We start from the raw sequence: 26,051 nt of genomic DNA, 5'->3' as shown, positions 1-26,051 counted from the left end.
TCATACTTTTGAAATGTTGATTAATTTTTGCATTTTTCTTTAAAAACCTTTTTCTTTTATAAGGGATGCCTGAGAGGAAAAGGAGAAAGAATAGAGGGAAACAAGCCATATAAAAACAAAAGCTAGAAATAAAATCTATTTTTTAATAAAAATATCATTTAAAAATATAAAAATGAGAAAATTTGAAAAAATCAAACTACAATCATTACGATTTTTTGGTTGAATTACATAATAAGGTCCCATACAGCCTTAATTAAACATTCTGATTTAAATTAAATGATCAGGCACTTTCACAATAATTGTATGTGATCCTAACTTTCAATGAGATTGATGTTTTAGAAAGTAAATAACAGAGCATTGGCCAGGGAATTTAAATCCCAGTTCTTCCACTATTATCCCTGTGCCTTGGGAAATTCCATTTTTCCCATCTGGACTTCAGTTCCTTTACCTATAAAATAGGAATAGGGGCGGCTAGGTGGTGTAGTGGATAAAGCACCGGCCCTAGAGTCAGGAGCACCTGAGTTCAAATCAGACCTCAGACACTTAATAATTACCTAGCTGTGTGGCCTTGGGCAAGCCACTTAACCCCATTTGCCTTGCCAAAAAAAAAAAAAAAAAACCCTAAAAAAATAAAATAAAATGGGAATGGCTTGACTAGATTAGGTGGAGTCCCCAACCTTGAGAATGAGAAATGTAAACAGAGGATATGGGACACATTTTGATTTATTTAGAATTGATTTCCAATCAATGAAGTTACAAATATTTTTGGCATACTCTTGAATCATGCCCTAGCCTCTTCTTTTTGAAAAATTTCTACTTTATTTCTTAAATGCATTTATACAGTAAATGCTAGAGTTTATTTTCTTTCATATTTAATAGGGAGAACTGAAAAAAACCAGAGACCAACAAAGTTTTGGACTCCTGCACATAATGATTTCTGAGGTCATTTCTTGCTCCCACGTATTTATGAAAAGGGCCAGTGTTATAGTGATTATGCAACAAAGAAAAAATGAAATGTCAGAACTGAAAAAGACCTCAGAGATAGGTTAGCCAGCCCTGAAATTTTATAATCTAGTTAGACACTTCAAAACTCTAGTTCAACCAGGTCATCTTTGATCCCTGCCAAAAGAACACTCTCTAGTGGCAATAGAGGCAGATGCTTGGAATTACTTCATCTCCAGTCTGATTTTCCTTAAAAGTTATCAGGTTGGCTGGAAAGAGATTTGCATGAACTGATGTTGAGTGAAACGAGCAGATCAGAACATCATACACACCAACAGCAACACTGTGTGATGATCGACTATGACAGACTTGTTCATCTCAGTAGAACAATAATCAAAGACAATTGTAAAAGATTTGTGATGGAAAGTTCCATCCATATTCAGAAAAGAAACCATGGAATTTAAATGTAAATTTACTTATTTCCTATCTTCAGTTTTTAAAAGTTGTCATATGTTTTTTCTCTCCAATGGCTTTTTTCCCCCATTTCAATTTGATTCTCCTTTCACAACACGATTGATATGAATAGATGCAGAACATAGTTCTATACATTTAACCTATATGCGATTGCTTTCTGTCAGTGGGGAGGAAAGGAGGGAGAAAAATGTGAAACTCAAAACCTTAGAAGACTGTTAAAAACTACCTTTGCATGTAGCTGGGAAAATAAATAAAATATATGTAATAGTTGTGTAATGTTAGAAAAAATAAAAAGTATCCAGCTTGAAATGATATTCCACTTTCAATTTTATAACAACTTTATTTCTGAAGCTGTGAAACTCAGGTCTGCTTCACTTGCCATCTCTTAGAAAAGAAGTGGCTGTTATTCCTTCACAAGGCTTGCTTTGAAAGCTGAAAGGTGGTGGGAGGGCTACAAGCAAACACCAGAGAAGATCAGCATTCCATGTATTTCCAACTCACAAGAGGAGCTCTGTTTTGGAAGCCCTTAAGTTCCTTCTAGCATTTCTGAGAAATAGATAGACAGAAAATATAGACTCTAGGCTTTGTCGATCCTAATAAGCACAGGTCTATGCAGCCAAATGATGCCACAGAAAGGACCTGCCCATCCTGACAGGTTGTGTGTATGGGCTCAGGTCCCAGATCCACCCAATTGAATCTAACAATCTCTGTTATAATCATGACCCATTTTGTTGGATGCTTAGAACTGCAATTCAAACAGGCCATCTTTGATCCCAATTATCCAGAGACAATTCTCCAAAGTATTTCAATCGAGGCCTTTTGGAACTTGCGGCAAATAGCAGGTACAAAATCCACAAGGTCAGCTGCCCTGGAGAAAGACAACAGTGTCTTCCTCCCAAATCTGTCTTGAACAAAGCAGGAGTGTGTGTGCTTAATGAGGAGATCAGAGACAATGAGAGTCTTAAGTAACAGACTAAAAAGGACAGCAAGGTTAAAAAGGGATAAAGCATTTTAATTTGAATTAAATAAATATACATGAACTTTCAGTCAAGTGTGTATCTATGTATATATCTACAGATTTACACACCCACATATCTCTCTTGATGTGATTAGGATAACATATATAAAACATTATATATTATATACACACAGAAACCAAGAGTTTGACGTAGGGATCGGCATAATCACTTTCCAGCGTATAGTCTTTTATTTTCCTTTTAAGGGTGTAGCCCATATTCCAACCACTACAACCCCCTTTCCTCAGATTGGCTATAGAACTTCACATATGAAACTAATTCAGCTCACACATCTACTACGATGAGCAAGTTTCTTTGTGTAAAAAAAAAAAAAGCATGGCTATTGTTGGCCATCCCTCTCAGGCCTTACCTGACACTCTGGGGCTGGGAAGCCACCTCCCCAGCACATCTTTTCCTCTCACCTACTTCAGCAAATTCAGGATTGAAAGAGAGCTTCTTTCTCTTTGAAGAAAGGCAACAGAGGGACCAACTTCCCCAGGGACTATTTCTCCAAGTTTTTTGGCTATACGTCCAACCATGTCCACCCTCATTGGCCCCATCTCCAACACATCCCCTCTTACTCAGGCCTCAACAACTTTCCCAAATACACAATGTTAAGTGCCCACCTCTAATAAAAAGTGTGTGGAATGGGGCATTTCATCACAATAAATGCAATTGGGCTAGTTTTGTTAGGTTAATCCCATTTTAGAAATTTTCCAGAGGAAGAACATGACTTCTATTGCGCTTGAAAGCAGGGAGAAAAGCCAAATGAACTTTAGAGGCTAAGGAGGTAGGACAAACTCGGAAGTGTAGAAGAACCACACCCTTCCAAGTTTCAACACCAGAAGAGCCATATTCAGCCCTCACTTCCTCAGAAGGCAAAGGTTAGGAGACTGAAGATTGTCATCTAAGTTAAACGTTATATTACCATTCATGATGCACCTTTATCAATGAACTCTGTACTACTGCATGGCATCCATAGGAAGAGAATGGTGTCCACTCCAAACATGGAGGCTGAACTAGAACAAACCTCAGTCCATCCCAAATGCAAAGGACAGTTGACAGGTCTGACTGAGAGCCAGGAGGGGATGGGCCACACAATCAAGTTCAAATTTCTCACTTAGGACAGACACCGAAGCCCAGAGAGGCCAGTGAGTGGTTCTTGGCCACAAGGAGCAAGTCACCAAAACCACAAATTAAGTCCAGCTCTTCTGAATCCAAACCCACAATCCTTTCCATTACTTCAATGAAAGGCTGACTTGGGCTTTAAACTCTGATTTTAACTAGGAATGAACTAAAGTTTTCTTGGATACCTGAAGTATAGATACAACATAGGTCATCAGGATTTCATTCTGGAGAATATAAAAATGTAGCATGAAAACGCTGCAGAAAAGTGGGCTAAGAGGACCAGGAAGTGGATCTTTAAATAATCAATGTAATGAGCGATTTTAAGGCTTGACTAGTTATAGTTCTGTGATTCACTAGTTATAAAGACGTTCATTTACAGCGTTTCAGAAGCATTTCAATGAAAATATACAAGCAATCAAAGTCATGTCATGAAAAATTGCTCTAAATGACTAATAAATTAAGAAAATGCAAAGTAAAACAACTCTAAACTTGTACCTCACTGCCTTCAGACTGGCAAAGAAGGAAACAAATACCAGATTGCAGGAAAGCAAGCACAACTAACATACTGTTGAAGCAGAATGTGGGCCAGAATACGGGAAAACTGGAGCTATGGCCCTTGAGTCGCTGAACCGCGCACACTCTCTGACCAGCAATACCAAAAAAGACCCAAGAGAAAACCAGATCCACAGGTATAAAAATATTTATAGCAGCTCTTTATGTGGTAGCAAAAAACTGGACAATAAGAGGGTGCCCATCAACTGGGCAACACTGAATAGATGATGGTCTGGGAACATAATGGAGCATCATAGCACATCACTATACTGGAAGAGAGGATGAAAGGAAAGGCAGATGTGAAACCTGGGAAGACTTGTGTGAAGTGGTAACAATTCATACAACAGTCGACAGAAGGAGCCAATGACATACGTACCACACACTTTGGTAACTTAGGACAAATCTCATGATCCAAGACAACGTGGGGTGAAAGGGCTCAGATGACTGGCTCCCTGTAGCAGTCAACCCTGTGAGCTCTGTCCACAGGTGGGGGCCCAGGAGGGGAGAGTGGCCAGTATCAAAAGTGAACCAGAAAAAGGCTTTCAAAGCAGACACTGTTTTTATTTTGTATCTAAAAATCTAATTAGCATCTGGGTCAGTTTTCTTCCTCCTCATCCTCCCCGAGAAGCTGTCATTTTCTGGCCAGCCCCTTTCCTCTGCCTGCTGCTTCAACCACTCCTTCCTCAGCTGCTTCAGCATGAGCGGAGTGAGCCGCCCCTGACGGACCAACCTGGAGGCCAGGGACTTGGAAGCCAGACTCTCTGCCATGGCAGCCTCAACGGCTTTGCCCCTTATCTCTTCTCGAGAGGTGGACTTTGCAGCCCCCGGCAGCTGGCCCTGCTTCCCGGTGGGGGAACTGTCCAAGTTCAACATACGCTGGGACTCTGACATGCGAATCAGTCTGGTGATGTTGTGTACGCCCTTCTGGATGATGCCGTCAAGTTCTTTCTGGAGATCTCGGACCAGGCTGGCATCAGGAAACATGTCCACAAACCGATAGCTGAAAGAAATGAGGCATTACATGGGGGCCCCAAGACTCGGATCAACAAGATTGCTCTCTACCAGACCAGGCAGTTGGTTTCTGGCCTACTGCATACCCTGCCTCCAGATCTGAGCTGACTAACAGGTAGTGGGAAGGCTTCAAAAGGACTGCCCCAGGGAAAGCCCACAACAGAAAGTCCCTTGGACATCAGCTCAGGGCATGCTAAACGCTAATCCTCCCTGAGGCCCGGGGGCGAAATTCTGGTATACCAAGGGGCCTCCAATCTGGGGGAACAATGATGAAGGCTGTTCATGACAAAAATCAGAACCAGGAGAGACAATCTTTAAAGCACTTCTGTGGAGCACAAGGAGGTTTTTTTCTCAAAAGTCCCACAAGATCCATAGTGCAAGTCTCATGAGCTCAATCAATAAACACTGATTTCTTAGCCATCAAAGCCAGAACAGTGGCTTCTCCTCCTGAGGCCATGACATTCTAACTTCATCTGATGGAGGAGGAGACCACAGCTTACAGTGAAGGAAAGGGAGCAGCTGATACTGGGGGCTCTCATGCAGAGCAGCAGGACCCTGGTCAGCTCCCTTGTCCTGGAAGGTTCCCTGGGGCCTGCAAATCGCCATCCTGATCCTTCCACACCTCTTCTCTTATGGCCACAGTGGTCAGGCCATCCAGTCTCACTGGTCTCAGAATTGCAGACCCACTGCTCAGAAGGCTCTACTGGGGTGAGCCGTCAGAAGGCCCATGTTTGACTGAACTGGATGACCTCTAAGGTTCTTCATTCTTCCAGCTCTAAATCTCAGGTCTTCACTGGGACTTTGAGTAAGACTCTATGTCAGGCAAGCTGGGGTTAAATGCCCCAACACCACAGAGCTCAGCCACTTAGCCTGGCTGGTCCTCAGATATCAACTGGGAACACTGACACTTGTATTGATTTTCTTTGAGACTGTGAAATAGATTATGTGAAATAACCATTGTTACCCTAAAAAAAACACAAGAGAAATTCAGCCACTTGCAAAAGCTCTTCCATTTGGAAGTTGCTGCCGTTACCTTAGCCACAGGTAGAGATCCAGAACATCATGAATGGCTTCCAGTTCTACCAGGTCCTTGATGTTCTTTGGCGGCTGTAAGGGCCACCTGGCGTAGCGGCGTAACCAGGCAAATGTCAATGGCTCATTCCGACTATACTGCCTTGCAAACTAGGAGAGCAAAAACAAAAGTTTAACGGGGAGAGGCTGAGCGATGTGGCCTTCCTCCTAGGAACCACTCTGCCCCTGTGTCTGCTCTCTCTCGTGAGCACTGCCAGGAGGAACCTGAATGACCCGACAACCTTCCCTGTGTTTCATCTATTCCCTGACTGGATGCTTGCTGACCATCTGTGCTCCAATTCTTGTCAAGGCTACCCCACTTGAACCCAAGACCTAGGCTACTCTCTCCCAAGGACCCGAGGAGCACAGGGTAGAGGAGAACGCTCACCTGTAATAAGGAAGAGCAGACAAACGGCTGCTTCTTGTTGATGGGGGCCGTGCAGAACACATACCTCACCCGCAGGCTGAGGGGGATGTGTTGGATGAGGTCTGCTGAGAATTTGAAATCGTCCATGTTGCAGACAAAATATTGCCCATCCACTTGGGAGAAGTCCACAAAGATATCCTGGAATAGGAAAGAAGACAAAACACAAAATCAGGGGGAATGGTCAGTCCATGCAGTGCCCCAACTCTGACCCCAATGGAGCATTCAGTCCCATGTCCGGTGCTCACTCAGCCCATCTCTAAAGGTCCAGGCAACATGGGCTCTGACCCCAAGACAGGCTAAGAGAGGCACCCTTGGTGAGAAAAAGAAGAAAAAAAACAAAGGGATATATTAAAGATAGAACTTCCAACTCTGTAGTACTACAACAAGTTATATGATGAATTAAAAACTTTAACTATCCCCAACACTCATAATGAGAATTAGTAACTGCCACACACTTCCCATTGGTATTGAGATTAATACAAAGAAAGATGAAAAAGCAGCATCTCCTTACGATAAGGTTGGCCAGAGTCGTATCTGGGAGGTGATATGCAAACATTTCAATCTGGTCAGCAGTAGGATGAAGGCCAGCTGCCTTTAAGAGGGTTAAAAAAAGAGAATTAATGACTCAACCAAATAATGGGAGAAACCTGTTCAAACCTCTTCTATAATCAGAGATCTGCAAAAATGAATTTGAGATGGCATGGTCAGAGCTAAAGCTGGGACTCCAAATGGCTCCCAACACATCAATTCAATGGCCATGATTTGCACCAGAAATGATTTAGTTAAGTAAAAACACAGGGATTTTAGGGTCACTTCTCATATAGCAGGCCTATACCACTCTGGCAGACTAATAGAATTCAAGAATAGGAAACCCTGCTAACCAGTGACTAATAATGGTGATGAAAAACCAGAGGTCCATCAAGAAAAGAGACCAAAGCATTGGAGATTAACAACCTCTTTAGCCCTTCACTTGTCCCAGAGGGTCAAGTAATGCCTACTGATAAACATGAAGAAAAGGGAAAAGAGAAGGGATGGGAGAGTAGGAGAAGGTACACCAAGGAAAAGAAGTAGCAGAAAGGTCTTGGATCAGGAATCCAAGAAGCCCACCATTGAATCCTGGCTTTGTGACACATCACATGACCACTTCTCCAGGCCTCAGTTTCCCCATCTAATCTATAAAAATGAGGAGGTGGTACTGGTTGGTCTCAGGGTCCCTTCCAGCTCTGATCCTAAGCTCCTGGGACTCACTGAGGCAGCAGTGTGTACTCTGGGCAGCCACCCTAGCAAGGGCTTGCCCACCCTAGCCTTAAACAAGCCTGTTTCTATGGCAACTTTTATCCAGGGATTTCCTTACACTTACAAACTACAGGAATGGCTCACCTCTCCACCCTCTGAAGGAATACAAACCAGGTACCCTAATCAAGTGAACTTCCCACATCTCTAACACTCAAGCAAACCCAGAAACAGCTTCCATCTGATGGATATTCTCATCAAACATCCTGGCCCCGAGCCTCAGTAACATGAAGCCCTCTTAAGGTTTCAGGTGGCCCATCACAAACGGCTCCAGGACCCTGACAGATCTGGCCTCTGCTGCCCCTCCTCAAGGCATCATTTAAAGCAGCTCTTGACCCTCTCCAATCATTCCCTTCAATCACCCCAAACTCCTGCCTCATTATTCCATTTATATACTATTTGATATACTGCACTCAAGTCCAAGGAACTCTCTCCTATGACACAGGGTCTGTCTCTAGAGAACTAAAGGATGGATGGCCAAATGACTCAGGACTCTCCCTCCTCAAGAGGCGTCATATTCAGGCTTATCCAGGATGGTGCCAGCTCCACAGCCCAGAAGCCTCCTGACCGGCACGTCAATCAGGAGCTAGCTGAGCCAAGAAGCAAGGACAAAGTATGTGCTCAGCTTGACTCACCTCTATAGGCTCCACAGGTTTATTCAGAATCTCCTTCAATAATTTCAAGTCTTCTGGGTACATGGTGGTGACCTCCCCTTCTTTAAACTTGGAGCTGAATCTGCCAGCTCTGCCTGAGATCTGCAGAGCCTGCGAAGTACTGATGGGCTCCATTTCCTTCTCCCCCTTCTCATTGATACTGGGCTTTATGAGAGAGTTAAAAATAATTCTTTTTATGCTCCTGCAACAGAGTCAAACAAGAGAGATCACAGAGTGGTCTCAACAGCTCAGGGTGCAGTCATCATTTACAAAATGAGACCCTGGGACATTTCTCCCTGTCAAGTTCAGCCTCTAAATAATTAGACTACACGTTTCTGGAGATGAAGCTGGTGGGTCAATTATTAAGTAATTATACATGAGAATTCCTTTGACAAAATACATTCCATTTGCCCCATCCCCATAAGGAGATGCATTGGCATCCCAAGATAATCTAAGTAAAAGTTGACCAATTGACCAAAAATAAGGGAAGGGATTTTCCCATGGGTCCCCTGTGGGTTGGTCACTTGTCCCTGAGAAGGGGCCTCCTTAATAGCAGAGATCTAGGCCTCTCCTTGTGCCCACCCATGAATCAGCAGCAAAGCAGAAGAGCCTCCTCAGAAGGATCCTGCTGTGGGCACTCGTGGCTGTAAAGCTGTGGAACCCCCCCCCCCCCGCTCCCCTTTGTTCAAAACCAAGTACTCACAGATTCAGGCCCATGCCGATTGCATCAGTTGCCACCAGGATTTTGCACGGATCATCAGGATCATTAAACTTTTTCGCCTGGGCAAGTTTTGTCCCTAGAACAGTGTCAGTCACAAGACATTCTGTCAGACCAGGGCACCTCCACCCCTCCCAGATCACTAAGCACCAGCAGGTCTTCCCTTGCCCCTTTCCATATGATCTCCTATATGCCTGGGGATAAATATTTCCCCTTCTTTTTGTCATACAGTGTTTTTCTCCTTCACAATATGAACAGGCCTCAATCCTTTCCCTACCAGTCCCAAAGCCCAGGTTCTCTTCCTCTCCTGTTTTATGCCTGAACAGCCCCCTAAGAAAGACCCTGGCTGGCTCAGATGAGATCAAAGAAAACTCAACCCATCTTTCAAGGACATTTTTATAACCAAGAGCATCATTAGTTTCAGTTACAGAAATGAAATCTGATTCCAGATCATGCCCATGGAGAGACACCATTTCCCACTCCCCACCACAGGGACCAAACCAGCCCAGTCCCCTCACCCAAGACACAATGGCAAGGTTTTAGGCCTCTTCATGAAAACCAGGCCTTACCAGGGGGAAGACTGCCATATATAACAGCTGACTCCAAGCCCCGAATCTCAATCTGACGACTCACAGAGTAAATGTCATTCTTGTTGAAACAGACAATGCAGTCCCCGGGCCGAAGGTTATCTAAAGACTCAAGAGCGTGATTCAACACGGTGATAGGGGTAAGCCTGTTATAGTTTCGAACCTAGGATCAAAATGTTAAAGACAGTAAAGCATTGCACCTATTTCTTAAAAGTTAACTAAGGTTAAAGTTAACAACAACAAAAAGTTCAAGGCTGCCCACACAGAAGGGCTAAAACACATTAGGTACATAAACCTTAACAAGTCCCTATCTTGTGGCAAAATTCCTCAGTTCAAAGGATGATAGAAGCATGGTATCTTAGAGCTAGCAGGGGTATCTGCAGCCCCTAAGTCCTTTAATCAACTTAGAGGAAGAAAGGGAGGCAAGGCAGGGTTGCAGAAGGATGGTCCTCCAAGGAAACAACAGGGCTGCATCTAACAATGATGCTCTTTCAAAGACACTAAACTGTTTGATAGCTGCACCCCCCAGTGCCCTACAGTGGGGGGTGATCTCCCAGGCTATGCGCAAGGCAAATCACCCTGACCACAGAATATCCAGAGGAGAGAGACAGGGAAGAGACTCAGGAGCTAAGAGGGAATGGAATATAAAGCCTAAAGAAATGTGGCAACTGAGTGAGTGAAGAGAAGGGGTCAAGAGATGGGAGACATGTTGCCTTCCCTTCAGTAGGCATTGACCTAGCTTGGTGGGGTGAGGAAGGAGCTTCATGCCTGGCCCCGAGGCAGCAGGCACAGCTGGGTTACTGAGAGGCAGAGATTGCAAAGACAAGTCTGGAAGCCATGACTTCCTGAGTGAGGATGCCATATGCGCTAGTGCCTCTCCTATACCAATCTTCAAAGGCATCAGATGAGAGGAACGGCCCTGTGAGAGAGGAAGGACAGAATGGCCCAATACCTCCACTTCCTCTCCAGTGGTGTACATCAGCTCCGTCACAATATCAATAGCAGCAGCCTCTCCACACAAATGGATTTCTTCAGCACAGAGGCCTGGGAGGGTGAAAGGAAAGGAGAAGTGGAACATGAACTAACAGAACAGCCCAAGAGCTTTTGTCTGGAGAGTCAAAGCCTTTAGGGTCCCCAAAGAGGATGAGGAGGGGTAAAGGAAAGGAAGATGGTGAGGGGAGAAGAACGAGGGGGAAGGGGAAGAACAGCTGCAGCTCAGCCCCAATGCCTCAAGACCCAAGGGGGAACAATGAAACACTAACCCAAGAGAGCTCTCGTCCAGGCCCATCCTCTCGCCGGATCTTTAATCATCTGAATTTCATCAATCACGGCCACTTCGTCTTAAAACAAGGAGGTTCCAGTCAATGTTCAACAGAGTATAGCAAAGTATCCTCACATACCAAGGACAATCTGCTCCCAAACCACTACTGCTCCTTTATTTCCCTTTACAGTTGTTCTTTCGGGGGGTTCATTTCACCCTTGTCTGACCCAAATCATTAAGTTTGCCAGCAAGGTCATTCTCTACTGTCTCCAGTGGAAGGGGGCAGCACTGTCATCAGAATAGGCCTCAGAACTGACTCCACCCATCACTCATCTGGCAATGGGGGAGAAGTCCAGGCTCTCTGTTCTGCCTTCGGCTCACATCCTCTCCCTTCAGGCTGCCAGGCTTCCTAATCTGAGTATTTCCCTCAATTTGTTCCCCTTGCAACTCTGATTTGGTTATGGGGCATTTTAAAGATTACAAAGCACTTTCTTTGCTCAAGAGTCCTCCTGTGGTAGGCTGAGAAGTGCTGTTATCCCAATATGCAGATAAACAAACTGAGGCTCAGAGATGAAGTCCCTTCCTGAGGCTCTGCAGGACGAGCCTGTACCAGGGCCAAGCCCTGGGTCTCCAAAGGTCAGATGGCCAATTCAGAGTTCTGTCTACCTCAGTACTGAGCCCCAATCCCAAATAGTGACTTGAAGGAGACAAGTAAGAAAGGACCCCATGCTTCCACTGGATCTCTAGGCAAATCAGAGAAACAGAATGCCAGATTCAAAAGCTCCAAGTAAACCAGACTCATGGAAACGTACAAGGGGATGTGACACTGCACATCTCCACAGTGCAAGCCACATGGGCAGCTGGTCTTCCATCGGGGTCTTTCATCACCCGTTCTTCCCCCGTTACCAGGTCACACAGCACACCCTGTGGTAATGGAAAGAAAATTAATTTCTACCTTCAAAAGAGCAGCATTTAAAAAAAAAAACTATTACAAAACAAGGATTTTTCTCTAAGGTAGTAAGATTTACCCTAATATTAGCAACATGGTAGTTAAAACTCTGGCTGAACCAGACAGCTTAGACTGGATTTCCAAATGTGTTCCCAAGGAGGATTAGAAGGGATAGAACAAAAAGAGTTAATCTCTCAAATGTCCAGGAAACACATTAAAGATGGTCTCTTACTACTAAGTGTCCTTCACCCCCTCCCCTCAGAACCACAGAATAAGGAGCAAAGGTAGAAGAAAGACTCTGGGGCTTATCTAGGGAGACAAGGCCAATACAAGTAATGGAGGAGCCACAGGGAGAATCCTAAACCATCCAACTCAGGCAATAGTCAAAGTTAAAAATTGGGGGGGGGGGGGGCGCAGAAAGGCTCCCTCTCCACCTTTCACAATCCCCCCCCGCACATGTCTCAATGACAAGGGAGGTGAACAACTGATGACATACTGACAGCATCATTACTCTTTTCGAAGATCTCGTGGGCCAACAGCTTTAAAGGACCACAATAAACTCCAGATTTGGCAGTCAAGTATCTCTGGATGGCATGGTAAGTTTTCCCACTGTTAGTAGGACCAGCATGGAATACGATCTTCCGTCGAATTGATCTGGCTTCTGGATACCTAAAAAAGAACGAAGGGAAACACTTCAATCACAATATTTTTGGGTTTTTTGCAAGATAATGGGATTAAGTGACTTGTCCAAGGTCACACAGCTAAGTAATTATTACGTATCTGAGGCTGGATTTGAACTCAGGTCCTCCTGACTCCAGGGTCAGTACTGTATCCACTGTGCCACCTAGTTGCCCTGATCATAACTTTTAACCTTGGCCTGGAACCCAAGATTGTGACCTGGGGAAATTCCAAACATGGGAGACTCTGAGTGTTTACCAGACAGCTTTCTGGAAAATGAGATCGCTGTAATCCCAGTCACATGTTATAACAAAAATAGGTTTATTTCCTGGATTTTTTTTTTTAGGTTTTTGCAAGGCAATGGGGTTAAGTGGCTTGCCCAAGGCCACAGAGCTAGGTAATTATTAAGTGCCTGAGGCCGGATTTGAACTCAGGTTCTCCTGACTCTAGGGTCGGTGCCCTATCCACTATGCCACCTAGCTGCCCTTTATTTCCTGACTTGTAGCCAGGAAAACCCAATTAAACCCCACCCCCACCCCACACACCTTATGCACAATGAACACAAGGCAGTCTGTATCCAATATGTTATTCAATGACTGAGGGAGCCCCTCATAAGCTAAGGCCCCTTCTGTGTTTTCTCTGGGCAGCAGGGCAGGACTATGCCCACTGCTCCCCAGGACTCCTCCTGCCACGCCTTCTTCCTGCCTTTGCACACACTGCTCCTGATGTTTGGTACAGTCTCTCCGGTCACCTCCATTTATCAATTCCTTTGAGAAAAAGCTCAAATCTGCTGTTCCCTTATCAATAATTTTATTTTCTCATTTCTCCTCAGATAGATTCACTTCAATCCACTCAGTACAACTCACTAAGTGATGTTCACCTCATAAAGGTACAGAATATCAAATTTAGACAAGATACAGATCCCTCCCTCCAATGGATCTAGTCTAGCAGGGAGAAAACGTAGACAAAATAACCTGAGTTTTCCATGCCATTTTTCTTAGAGCTCTCCTCTGCAATGATCACATTGTAATGTGTATTATTACTATTATTGCTGCTACCATCATCATCATCATCATCATGTCTTATTTCTTATCTCCTCTAATAGAATTTGAGCCAGACCATGGGCACAGCCCACTCCTCACGGCCAGAAAGAGTGCCCGCTCTCTTCCAACCCTCAAGTCCATCCTCTGTTTCTCATAGTGCCTGCTCAGGTCTCTTCAGTCCATGGAACTCTGAAATGGACATGGCCACTCACAATGAGTCCTCAGCTACCACCTCCCTAGAAAGATGAGAGGTCCCAGGGTCACACCAACTGCCACGTTGTCACCCGCCTGCATACCAGTTTCTTGTCTTTCCCCATAAGACTAAGTGACTGACAAACAGCAAGTGATTACATCAACTCCCTCCCTAATTCATTCTATGGATTATTTCATCTTTATATTCCCAATACCTAAAAGATAGGCTGTAAGGGTTAAGAAGCATATTTTTTTTGCTTCTTTTTTAAAAACATTTTATTTGTTTTCAATTATATACAATAGCAAATTATACCCATCATTTTTTTCAAGGCTCTGAATTCTACAATTTCCCCCCCCTCTTCCCTTCCCTCCCCAAGGCTGTCTGACAGTCTCTACATTGTTTCCATGCCATACATTGATGTAAATTGAATGTTATAAGTGTAAACATAAGAATAAATATAAACCCCCTCCCCCCCAAGAAGCTGGGAAACCTCAAGAATAGAGAGAGAGAGAGAAAAAATTGTACTTCAGTCTGTGTTCAGATTCCAATGGCTCTGTCTCTGGGGTGAGTTCCTTTCTTTATCTTAAGTCTACCAGAGAAGTTGCTTCAATATTTTTCCCTCAGTTGCTATTACTAGCTGTACCTCCACTCTATTCCTCCCCACTCTCATTTATTCTATTCTCTCTCTTTCATCCTGGCCCTGTCCAAAAGTATGTTGGATCTGAGTACCCTCTCCCTCAATCTTCCCTCTCTTCTGTCACCTATTCCCCCCCTTCCCTCCCCCCATTTCCCCTCATCCCGTCCCTTTCCTCCCATCCTTCTCCAGGGCAAGACAGATTTCCTCACCCTATTAAGTGTGTATGCCATTTCCTCCCTGAGCCATTTCTGATGAGAATGAAGGTTCACTCATTCTCCCTTGCCTTCCCCCCCACTCCATTGAAAGAGCTTTTTCTTTGACTCTTATGTGAAATCTCTCAGCTTCTTCTTCATCTCCTTTCCCTTCCTCCCAGTACTTTCCCTCATCGCCCATTGATTCCATTTACCACATCATGCCATTAATATTCCATTCCTTCCTATGTCCTGTCTATATATGCTCCTTCTAACCACTCTTATAAATGAGCAAGTTCATATGATTTATCAATATCTTCTTCCCATGCAGGAATACAAACAGTTCAACATCATCAAGTTCCTCATAGTTAGTCCCTCTCTTCCACTCTCTCTATGGTTCACCAGAGTCCTGTACTTGGAGATCAAACTTTCTGTTCAGCTCTGGTCATCTTGTTAGGAAAGTTTGAAAGTCCCTGTTTCATTGAAAATCCACCTTTTCCCCTGAAAGAGGATGTTCAGTTTTTCTGGGTAGTTGATTCTCCATTGTAAACCAAGATCTTTTGCCTTGTGCAATATCATATTCCAATCCCTACAAGCCCTTAATGTAGATGCTGCCAGATCCTGTGTAATCCTGACTATGGAGCCTTGGTAGTTGAATTGTCTGTTTCTGGCAGCTTTTAGAATTTTCTCTGATTTGGGAGTTTTGGAATTTGGCTATAATATTCCTGGAAGTTTTTCTTTTGGGATCCCTTTCAGGGGGTGACCGGGGAATTCTCTCAATTTATATTTTACCCACAGCTTCTAGGATCTCAGGGCAATTTTGCTGTATTATTTCTTGAAAAATGAAGTTTAGGCTCTTTTCCTGGTCGTGGCTTTCAGATAGTCCAATAATTTTCAAATTATTTCTTCTGGATCTGTTTTCAAGGTCAGTTGTTTTTCCAATATTTGACATTTTCTTCTAATTTTTGCCTTTTTTTTTAGTCATCAGCTTCCTTTAGTTCCATTCTGCATTTGAAGGAGTTACTTTCTTCAGAGAGCTTTATCATCTCCTTTTCCAGCTGGCCAAGTCTGCTTTTTAAGGCATTCTTCTCCTCTTCTGCCTTTTGTTTTGCTTTTTCCGTTAGGCCTAAACTGGTTTTTAACATATTATTTTCTTCAGTATTTTTTGTATTTCTTTCACCAAGCTTTTGATTTGGTTTTCATGATTTTTCCACATTGCTCTCCTTTCTCCTCCCAATTTTTCCTCCACCTCCCTGAATTGCTTTTCAAAGTCTTTTTTGAGCTCATCCATAGTCTGAGCCCATTTTCTATTTCTCTTGGAGGTTTTGGATACAGAAGTTTGGATTTTGTCATCATCAGAGTACATGTTTTGATCTTCCATAGGACTGAAGTAATTCTCTATGGTCAGATCCTTCTTTTTCTACTCATTTCCTCAGCCCAAGGCTAATTTACAGCACTTCCAAGACTTGGAGGTTTTTTTTATTTTTTTTGGGGGGGCCTTTATTCTTCCAAGGTCTTAAGCTCTCTAGCCAGTGCTTTGATATGTAGATGACCACAGCACTGCCCTCTGCCCTGAGGCTATAAGGAGGGATCCAGCTATCTTAGTAAGGAAGCCTAAACTGCACCCAGAGTCTGAGTGTAGGCAAACAGCAGAGTGCTGCCCCAGGAAGAGCACAGAGATCTCTTACCTTCTCTGGAGGTGCTTTCTGGCTGCAGGTTCTGCGGCTGTGCTGCTCACTCCACACTCACCCAGGTGCAGCAGAGATGTCTCCTCTCCCCTTCAAGCTGTTGCTGGTGATCTCTGGGCTGGGCTGGACTGGGCTTTGCTGAGCTGAGCTGGGCTGGGCTGTGCAGTGGCCCCCCCCCCCCCCCATCTTGGTGAAGTACACCTTTCCTGTGGAACTTCTAAGTTATCTTGGACTGGGAAAATGTATCACTCAATCTTTCTGTGGGTTCTGCCCCTCTAAGTTTTGGCTAGAGCGCTCATTTGTTTGTTTTTGGGGGATTTGGGGGGTCAGAGTTGTCGGGAACACCCCCCTCAAAAACATATTTTTAAAAAAGGTGAAAATAGCATGCTTTGATCTACATTCAGATTCCAGAATTCTTTTTCTGGATGTGGATGGCATTTTTCCATTGAGAGTCTTTTAGAATTGTCTTTGATCACTGTTCTGCTGAGAGGAGCTAAGTCCATCACAGTTGATCATAACACAATGTTGCTGCAAAGGTGGATAATGAACTCCTGTTTCTGCTCACTTCACTCACCATCAGTTCATGCAAGTCTTTCCAGGATTTTCAGAAATCTGCCTGCTCATTGTTTCTTACAGAACAATAATATTTCCTTACATTCACATACCTCACCTTTTTCAGTTATTTCCCAATTGATGAGCATCCCCTCAATTTCCAATTCTTTGCCATGACAAAAAAAGCACTATGAATATTCTTGTACATGTGGGTCTTTTTCCTTTTCTGTGAGTTAAGAAACATTTTTAAAACTGAACTGAACTACATTAGATTTCCCCTTAGAACAAGTTTACAAGGTATGAACACTGCTATCAGTCCTACAGATCGGTTCATCTTATGGGTTTCTGCTTTTTTTTTTTTTTTTTGGAGAAAACAATGCCTAATGTTCAAACCCAAGATAGCATATCTTGACCCATAACCTCTAGGACTACAAGAGCACATAAAACTGACCAGTTGGGTGGAAGACGTAAGTCACTGATTTTACGGAGATCATCCTTACAAGCCAGCATCGGGAACATCTGCTTGGCATGTCTCATGAAGAATGGGAAAAGATCATCCACGTGAGCTGAGGAAGAAGATAAGAAGTCAGCAAAAGTGGTCAAAGCTAGCAGAAAGGCTATCCTTGACTGTTCTCAGCAGAGGAAAGGTTTCTGGGCAGAAAGGGGAAGCTCTAAGGATAAGAGGCTCCGTTCTTGGGATGCCACACTGTAGAACCACTCAAGTGCAGAGACAGAGATTTAAGAGATAAGAGTAAAATTATAAGCTTTTAAGTTATTAGGAAATATACTCTTCAGAAAAAGTCTGTGTTTATCTCATTAGAAATACCAATACAAATAAAAGTAAGCTGATGGAGACTCTACAGAGAAGCAGAAGACTTCTATCATAAAGATAAAAGGGACTGGAAGGGTTAAGCTGAAGAATCTATCTCAAGAATCCTCATTTTAACTTAGACATGGTGGGGGATTATATAGTGACTGCCCCTCAAGGGATAATTTTTAAAATCAGACTTCAGAGTTTAGTTTCTAAGCCATCAACTGAAACACTGGACCGTTTCCTAAGGAAGGTACTGATGCCTAATCCAAAACAAACAGTAGTCTCAGAGAAAAGTATAGAGGGAGGGGCAGGGAGAGAAATGCCAGGTCGGACCCCATGGTCAGCCCAGGCAGAACCGCCCACAACTACCCCACAACTAACACTTACCAGCATTGCAGCAGATATCATTCAGTGTGATGTGAGTGTCCACATCCAAGGACTGAGACTGCAAGATGTAATTTCTAAAACTGATGAAAGCTTGGTGGAAGAGTCGGGCTGTGAAATATAGAAATCAAAATAAGAATGTGAATTTTACATTAAAAACAAAAAATATTATTTGTGCAAAATTTCTTACCAAAAAAAACAATCTCAAATTCTGACACCCGCAGATAGACAAAGTGCCAATTCCCTGGATACAACTGAGCTGTGACCAGACCAAAAGGCCCAGGGTTTTCTCACTGATTGGTCTCCTAAGCAGCTTGAGAACCAAGAGCAGAATACTGGGACAGTTCAATTTGCCCACAACCCAAATGAAAAAGAAATCATGATTTTAGAGAATGGAATTAAAAAAAAAAAGACACATAGAGAATTCCTGAATGACACTGATGAGCCTTTGCTTTAATTTTGGTCACATTTTTATGAATTCTAATTCAATTCATTCATATGGGGGGGGGGGGGGGGAATGAAACTTGCATCTTGAGTCCTAGGACTACTAAGTGAATGAATTTTCAAGTCTCTGCCCTGGATGCCGGCCTGCTGTCATTTTTTTCTACAAACTCAATTTTTCTGAAATGATCTTGGTCCTAACTTCTTGGTTTTCAGTTGTATCCAACTGTTTATGACCTCATTTGGAGTTTTCCTGGCAAAGATGAGGTTTGGCATTTCCTTCTCCAGCTCATTTTACAGATGAGAAAACTGAGGCAAACAAGATAAAGTGACTTGCTCACGGTTATCCAGCTATTTAAGTGTCTGTGGCCACATGTGAATTCAGGTCTTCCTGACTCCAGGCCTGGACCATAGCACCACCTAGCTGCCCCAGTTCTAACTCACTCCATAAAAATCAGGAATTTATAGTAGACAACAGCCCCAGTTAATGCTTCCTTTGGTTTATCTTGGTTTAATCAGAGAATCAGACTTTAAAAATCATTAGTCCAGAGGTCTCATTTTTCTGGCTTTGTTTTCAATAGGAGGAGAAGGCAGGAAGAGAATCTGGAGCTTCAAATCAAATCAAATAGAGTCTGAGAGACTGTAAGTGCCAGAGCTGGTCCTGATGCCAAGGCCAGGGCTCTCCCCACCAACACATGCAGCCAGATCACATGGCTCAGCAGCTCAACCCCACCAAGGTGACCTCCCCATTCCCTCCCCCTTCAAACTGCACCCAGGCCACAAGATCTGCTGATTCAACACCCCACCTCCACCCCCAGGAGGGGCTGCAGCCCAGCAGGAAGCAGAAAGGTTGACTCTAGGTCTCTATTAGATGGTGAGCAGGCTGTCTTACCGTCCAGGCCATAATCGGTGCCCAGCTTCTGTATTTCTTTCCTCTTGTAAAATTTATCTAAGACTTTCCTGACTTCAACTGCAGAAAGACAAAAACACAAACTTAATTTTATTATTTGCAATTGGACACATTTTCCTTGGGATATACCAAGAGAAAACTGCAAATAAAAAGCTGCCCACACTTTTTGACTCAAAGATTCATTACTAGGCAGAGATCCCAAAAGGATCATTGGTCAAAAGAAATCTCACTGCCAAATTATCTTATATCCGTGCTTCTTGGGAGAGGAAAAGAACTAGAAATGAAACCAATGCCTTTGAGGAGTGGTTGAAGAAACTGTGGTACAAGAATGTGATGGACTTTATTGAGCCAGAAGCAACAAAGACTATGATGACTATGGAGAGGGATGATGGAGAGTAACAGCAAGGCAGGAGGGAAAAAACCTGATACCCAATGACTCCAGATGATGCAAACCGAAAATGCTACAGAACAACCCAAAGAACTCACAAGATTCCTTTAGTAGAGGTGGCAGACAGGCCCACAAGTGTGAAGCAGAGGCATCTATTTTCCAATTTGCTTTTGCTAATTGTTTTTCTCTTTTTTCTCCTTAAAAATTATGTGTCAAATGGGATTGCTATGGGGTAGGGCTGGGAGATAGAGGGAAGAATATTTGGAGAAACTTTGGCAACAAAAACCCAAAGTTATCAACAAACCTATATTTTAAAAAGGAAAAGATACAAAATTACAAAAAACAAATATGGCTGCAAAGAGACACTTCCTCCTATCCCTTTTTTAAAGAACTTAGGAAGTACAAAAGTGTGAATTATTACATGTATATTTTAGATTTTTTTTCAAAGTAGTGATTGGTGTCATAAATTATTGTTTCTTTACCTCTTTTACTTTTAAAAATATTGTTTTTGGGATGAAAATATTTGTAAATTTTTTAAAATAATTTTTAAAACATAATAAAATTCATTTTTAAGGCAAGATGAGAAAAAGTAAAATAATGTAGTCCCAATCCTGAACCAAAATTTGTATATTGGACTGTGAAAATACTTATCTACTAATTTAAAAGGTAAATCTTTTTCTCCCGAGTAAGTCTATCTCATTTGAGGTCCTGCTGTCACAAAGCTTAGAATTGGCGTAACTATCAAGGATCCTGTTGTGAGAACAGCGGCCCCATCTAGTCACAAGAGGGCTGCTTCTTGAGCAGACTCTGCTCCAAGGGTTCAAGAGCTGTGCTTTGAGCAGTCACAGGTTTGGAAGGGACCCCGGCTGACTTGAGTCTCAGGCCCTCACTTGAGGGATGAGAGGTCCTATGGCTAGCCCAAGGTCACATGGTTCATGGCAAACCCAAGACTCCAAATTCACTCTTCCTTGCAACTTCCTCTCCCAAGGCTTAGTGATCTTTCCCTTTATTAACTACTAGAAGGAAACCAACCCACCCAAGTTATATCGGCCACAAGGAAAGGAGTGGGAAGTAGGCATTGTCCATTGAAGTTCAGGCTCAGCTTTGGGACCTCTGGGTTGTAAGATTCATAACCCTCAGGGCTTATCACCTTCCCATTTTTTTTTGTCAGATGGCAGAATCTGGCACCAAGGGGATTTGATGACTAGTACTCCTTTCCCCAACAATAATAGAATTAGGTGTTACAGTGCCAGAAGTTAGCCACCCAAGGGTCTACCTTCTCTGAGATGACATCAAGTCTATCATATCCAGAGACCAGTTATTGCCTCATCTCACCCATCCAATGAAAACTCAAGACTCAGTCCCTAGAACCACCCTGGTTCATCATGCTAAGAGTTGCCGGTGCACTGCTAATAAAGCACTATAAAATTTTTCAAAGAAAGCAAATGAATGTAAAAGTAGTCTCATCAATCACTTTTCTTATTGGGGAAAAAAGGATGGAAAGACCAATATGTTAGGTGACCTGAGCTCTCAGCCAATTGAAGGTAAGCACTGAAGTGAATTATGTCATTGGGGTACCCCATGCTTTCCCACAGATCTGAATGAATTCACTCTCCAGGGGAGTCTCTTCCTCTCAGAAGGATGGATGCCAGGTCAGCTGCATCTGCATTCCTTTCCAGGGTATATTCCTGCCATACCCCCTCCACCCTACTATAAATCTGTCCTTCCCTATTAAAATGCAAGCTTATTACGGACAGGAACTTTTTTGCTTGCATCTGAATCACCAGCTTGGCATAGTCTGGCCCATAATTAGCACTTAATATTTATTGACTTGATTTGCCCAGGAGTAATTTGCCAAAGGAGTAAAAATTCATCAAACAGCATCAATATTCTTCAAGTGTCTCAAGGTTCTGAAGAGACTCTTGGGCCCCCACACACACCAGGGGATGGCTAAACACATTATGACCGTAGTGAACATAGTGACCATAATGCTTATTTGTTAGGAGAGTTTTGTTCAGTTGAGGGAACGGTAAAAAAATAAATGTCTAATTAAAATTAAGAACTACTTAGCAAAAAGCAGCTTAATATCTATCTCTCCTTAAAACACAAACAAGCTTATATAAAAGGGATCTGATACCAAATGAAGGCAATGGGGCTATTTTTAGCCACCTCAGCAGTCCCAACCAAGCAATCAGACTTACCTGCCCATTAGCATCAACTAGGAACTTGATTCTGACTCTTTCCTCTCTAAGTTTTCCCTCTCAGAATGTCTGAGATTTGGCTTCTTCATTTTCCAGGTCACTATCCTAGCTCATAATTCCTCACAATACAGAGTCCACTTCCTACAAAGCAGCTATTATCCAGTTCTCTCTGCACTCCAACCCTTCCAAACAACCTGCATAGCTCAGATTGGCTAATCTTCCTAGAAAACCAACCCAAAAGGAGCCCAGAATCCACTTAAGCCTAGGGTGATTCCCACTTCTTCGGCCTGGCTTCAAGACTGGCCTGGCCCATCTGTCTGCTTAAACTGTTCTCAGCCCCTTCCCTCTGGGAAATCATCTCTAGCCCCTTTCCCCAATTCCTTTAGCAGTCACACAGAGAATATACCTGTTCTCTAAGCATGCGGTAAGGCTACATTTTCTTAATCTATGATCAGCTGAAGGAATGGGATATTTTGTGTATTAATCTAATGGGGGAAAAAAAATCATTGGAAACAACAAAGGGGGGATGGCTAGGTGCCCCCCCCTCAGGAGTACCTGAAGCCTCAGGCACTTAATAATTCCCTAGCTATGTGGACTCGGGCAAGCCACTTAACCCCATTGCCTTGCAAAACAAAAACAAACAAATAACAAAAAACAACAAAGGGAAACTAAAGAAGGATCTACAAGGACAATCTCAATAAAGTCTCCAAATTTCTTACTTTTACTTGTTCTCTATCACAGGATTAACATTCTTTAGAGACACAACTTTCTCGGGGAGATAAATTTTCTTAATTTAAGAGGATCATATTCACCAAAACAATCCAAAGGGACTCGAAAGTATTCCCTGATTAAATTTTTTTTTTTAGTTTTTGCAAGGCAAATGGGAGTTAAGTGGCTTGCCCAAGGCCACACAGCTAGGGAATTATTAAGGGTCTGAGTCCTGACTCCAGGGCCAGTGCTCTATCCACTGTGCCACCTAGCTGCCCTCCCCAACTAATTTTCAGTCATCAGCAAGGTTTTTCGGAAAGTTCACTCTGGGTAAAGCCCTGTGCACAGGCCACCCCTTAGGTCTCTCCTACAAGGAGGGAAAATAATGTAAACAACCAGAATGAGAGCTGTGGCGGCAGGAGGGAGCGCAGCCCGGGCAGGTGCATAGTCTTCCTAGGAGGCTGCCTCCAACTTACCCAAGAATCTAGAAGGGAGCAGGGCAGGTGGCAGACTGGCCATCTCCCCAGGACTTGGCACTCAGCAAGCGCCTAATAAATGCCCTTTTTTAAGTTAAGGCAGTTAAGTACCACCCTGGTTTCTTAGTACTCCATAAAGACGGTTGGTGGGGTACGTGGGGTCCTCACTTCCTCTGGGAGGCATAAGGGAAAGCTGTGTTTGGGGCTCCCTGCTCCCCCAAAAGGGTACGACTAGGCAGCCAATAACAAGATCTTTGTGCTCTATTGCCCAGGAGGTGGGATGGGGGGAAGGAGGAAAACCAGGGACTCCAGTGATTCCATCGCTCCTCTGCCAGTCCTGTGATTTCCTATGCGACCTTGGCCAAGTCCTTAAACCTCTGTAAAACAAGACTACCCTGGTGTTGGATGCCCAACCCCGAGAGATGCAAGGGCACCTCTCTACATCCCCGCGCGGGGAGGAGCCGAGGCGGACAAAGCCAAGCGACTTTTCTAGGTTCAGAGCTACTAAGTGTCTGAGCCGAGCTCAAGACTGAGCTCGGAGCCTGCCACTGCTGCCGTCACCCCGGTCCTGGGCCACCTGCAGTCGCCGGACCCCGGCGTCTTGGAGAAGCCAATGAGGCCGGCGCCTCGGCCAAGCCCCCCCATCCAATTCTCCTGCAAGTCAAGGGGTCCCCTGGCTGATGTCATCAGGGCTTTTCAAGAACAACGGACAAAAGCCAGGGCAAAAGACAAGACGAGAAGCCGCCTTTGTCCTCAGGACGCTTCTAGTCCGCCGGGGAGAAGCGTGCAGCCCCGCCGGGCATGGGGCCGGGCATGGGGCCGGGCATGCTGGCCTCCGTGTCTTCCTCGCCCGGGGGGCCCTTCCGCGGCAGTGGGGGGCACAGCCAGGGTGCACGGGCCCCGGAGCCCACGGCGCCGCACCTGGGGACCCCGGGGGCAGGAAGGGCACGGGGCGCCCGCGGGAGGCACAAGCCGGGGGGCGCGGGCTGGCGGGGGTCCGCCGCCGGCTCCTCCCCAGCCCGGCCGTGCCCGTGCCCGTGCCCGTGCCCGTGCCCTCTGCGCTGCCCGCGCGCCCCAGGCCCGGGGGCCGAGGCCCGGCCTCACCTTTGTTGAGCGGCCGCGTCAGCTCGGCCCCCACGTCGCCCGCGGCGCTGGGCCCCAGCGGCTTCACGGGCAGCGGGACGTAGAGGGAGGTGTTCGGGGCCCTGGAGCCGCCCGACGAGGACGAGGAGGAGGAGGGCCTGGCGCAGGCGGCGGCGCGGCCCAGCCTCCACGGCCGGGGCTCCCGGGCCGGCCGCAGCGCGGGGAGCGCCCGGGCGGGGAGCCGGGCCCAGCGCAGCGCGCAGCGCGGCAGCGACATGGAGCTCGGCCTGCGGCGCGGCCCCGGCGGGCGCGCGCCTGTGACGTCACCCGCCGCGACGGCCCGGGAGGACCCGGGGAGGACCCGGGGAGGACCCGAGGGCGCCCCGCGGAGCGCCTGGCCGCGGCCGGCCGAGCGCCCCGCGCAGCCGGCTCCTCCCGGGCCAAGGCGGGACCTCGGGCCAGCCGCGCCCCGGGGCCTCCCGGCCCTCCTCCCCAAGAGGCGCGGGCCCGCGGACAGGAAGAGGAGCGGGCACCCTCGGGGGCCCTCGGGCCGGCGGGCTCCGGCGGGGGCCCCGGGATTGGCGGAGGCCGCGCCACGTGCTCCGTCCGCACGCACGTGCGCGGGCCCACGTGGGGGCCAGGCGGGCTCCGGGGCGGGAGCCCAAGGTCATCGCCGCGGAAGGGGGTCCGCTCGGGAGCGCCCCTGGGCACGGGCCTGGCCTAAGGGCGGCCGAAAGAGGCCGCGAGCACGAATTCACGCCGTCCAACGGGGGCTCAGGGGGGCCCTTGGGAGAGGCGAACCCCAAAGAGCCGGGCGTGCGCCCCACATCCCGTGACCCCTGCGGGGGGCCGGGGCGGCGGATCTGCGCAGGCCACACAGATGGAACACGTGTGTTGATGTGCGGCACACGCGTGGAGAGAGAGGAGCCGAGCCAAGGCCTCGCCCCTTAGCCTTGGGCAGCTGTGTACCCCAGCTGGAGCCTGGGGGTACAGTCTGCCTCAGACACCCGCGTACAGCCCCGTGACCTTGGACGAGTCACTTAACCTCACCGCGCCGCCCAGCCAGCGCCACCCCCAGCCCTCCTGATCCCCACCTGGCCACTGCGGAGGAAAGAGTGAGGCTGGGGACCCAGCCCCCCCAAGTCCGGTTCCAGTACTCATCATGGCATCATCTTCCTGATGCCGGCCTTGGGAAATGAAGGACCAGTCTAAAGAAAACCCTAACTTCTTTATCGGTCACTTAACATTTGATGAGCTTCTGCTTCGGCCCTTATTTGGTGGATAAAGAGAAATGGTTGAGTTCTTCAATTCTGGTTTGTAAACTTGCCAAATCGGGACCTTCAGTCCATTCCAATAAAATAACAGTATAAGTCAAAATGGAGTCAGTTATGTTCCAAAAACCCACTTTCAACAATTTTTCCTTTTAACCCTGGATTAAAAAAAATCGTTTTTAAATCATTACGCCATATAAAAATTCTCAGGCCTAGAAGATACCTACCTACATTTGTACGGACCTTAATAAATTTGATGGATTAAGAAATGAATTAAAACATCTGAATAAAACCCCATAACGAGATCAGAG

General features: G+C 45.5%; 1 protein-coding gene across 2 annotated transcripts; it reads right to left on the bottom strand.

The window, feature by feature from the left end:
- Window positions 1-616: 616 nt before the first annotated feature.
- Window positions 617-24,746, bottom strand: SUPV3L1 (Suv3 like RNA helicase). 2 transcript variants are annotated; one of them, XM_074232423.1, is made up of 15 exons: window positions 24,491-24,746; window positions 19,596-19,673; window positions 18,266-18,373; window positions 17,516-17,630; window positions 12,583-12,751; window positions 11,946-12,057; window positions 11,135-11,212; window positions 10,825-10,916; window positions 9,855-10,035; window positions 9,271-9,364; window positions 8,550-8,769; window positions 7,133-7,213; window positions 6,583-6,759; window positions 6,157-6,305; window positions 1,437-5,112 (listed from the first exon to the last, which is right to left on the bottom strand). In XM_074232423.1, the coding sequence occupies exons 1-15, from the start codon at window positions 24,744-24,746 to the stop codon at window positions 4,692-4,694; spliced, it is 2,331 nt and encodes a 776-aa protein (XP_074088524.1). In that variant the 3' UTR covers window positions 1,437-4,691. The 2 variants fall into 2 exon arrangements, with proteins under 2 accessions (XP_074088525.1, XP_074088524.1); XM_074232424.1 differs by lacking the exons at window positions 17,516-17,630; window positions 18,266-18,373; window positions 19,596-19,673; window positions 24,491-24,746 and having other exon boundaries at window positions 617-5,112; window positions 12,579-12,676.
- Between the last annotated feature and the right edge of the window lie 1,305 nt (window positions 24,747-26,051).

This window comes from Macrotis lagotis, chromosome 4 (genome assembly GCF_037893015.1).
Source record: "Macrotis lagotis isolate mMagLag1 chromosome 4, bilby.v1.9.chrom.fasta, whole genome shotgun sequence".
Taxonomy (NCBI): domain Eukaryota; kingdom Metazoa; phylum Chordata; class Mammalia; order Peramelemorphia; family Peramelidae; genus Macrotis; species Macrotis lagotis.
Note: the sequence above shows the minus strand (reverse complement) of the source record. Positions and strands in the feature narration are given on the sequence as shown.

Coding starts and splice junctions, on each gene's coding strand:
- SUPV3L1 (XM_074232423.1), bottom strand. CDS start 24,746: ATGTCGCTGCCGCGCTGCGCGCTGCGCTGGGCCCGGCTCCCCGCCCGG. Junction 12,058..12,582: donor TCGAAAAGAGTAATGATGCT/GTCAGTATGTCA, acceptor CCATTACCACAG/GGTGTGCTGTGTGACCTGGT. Junction 10,917..11,134: donor CTGGACGAGAGCTCTCTTGG/GTTAGTGTTTCA, acceptor TCACCCTCCCAG/GCCTCTGTGCTGAAGAAATC.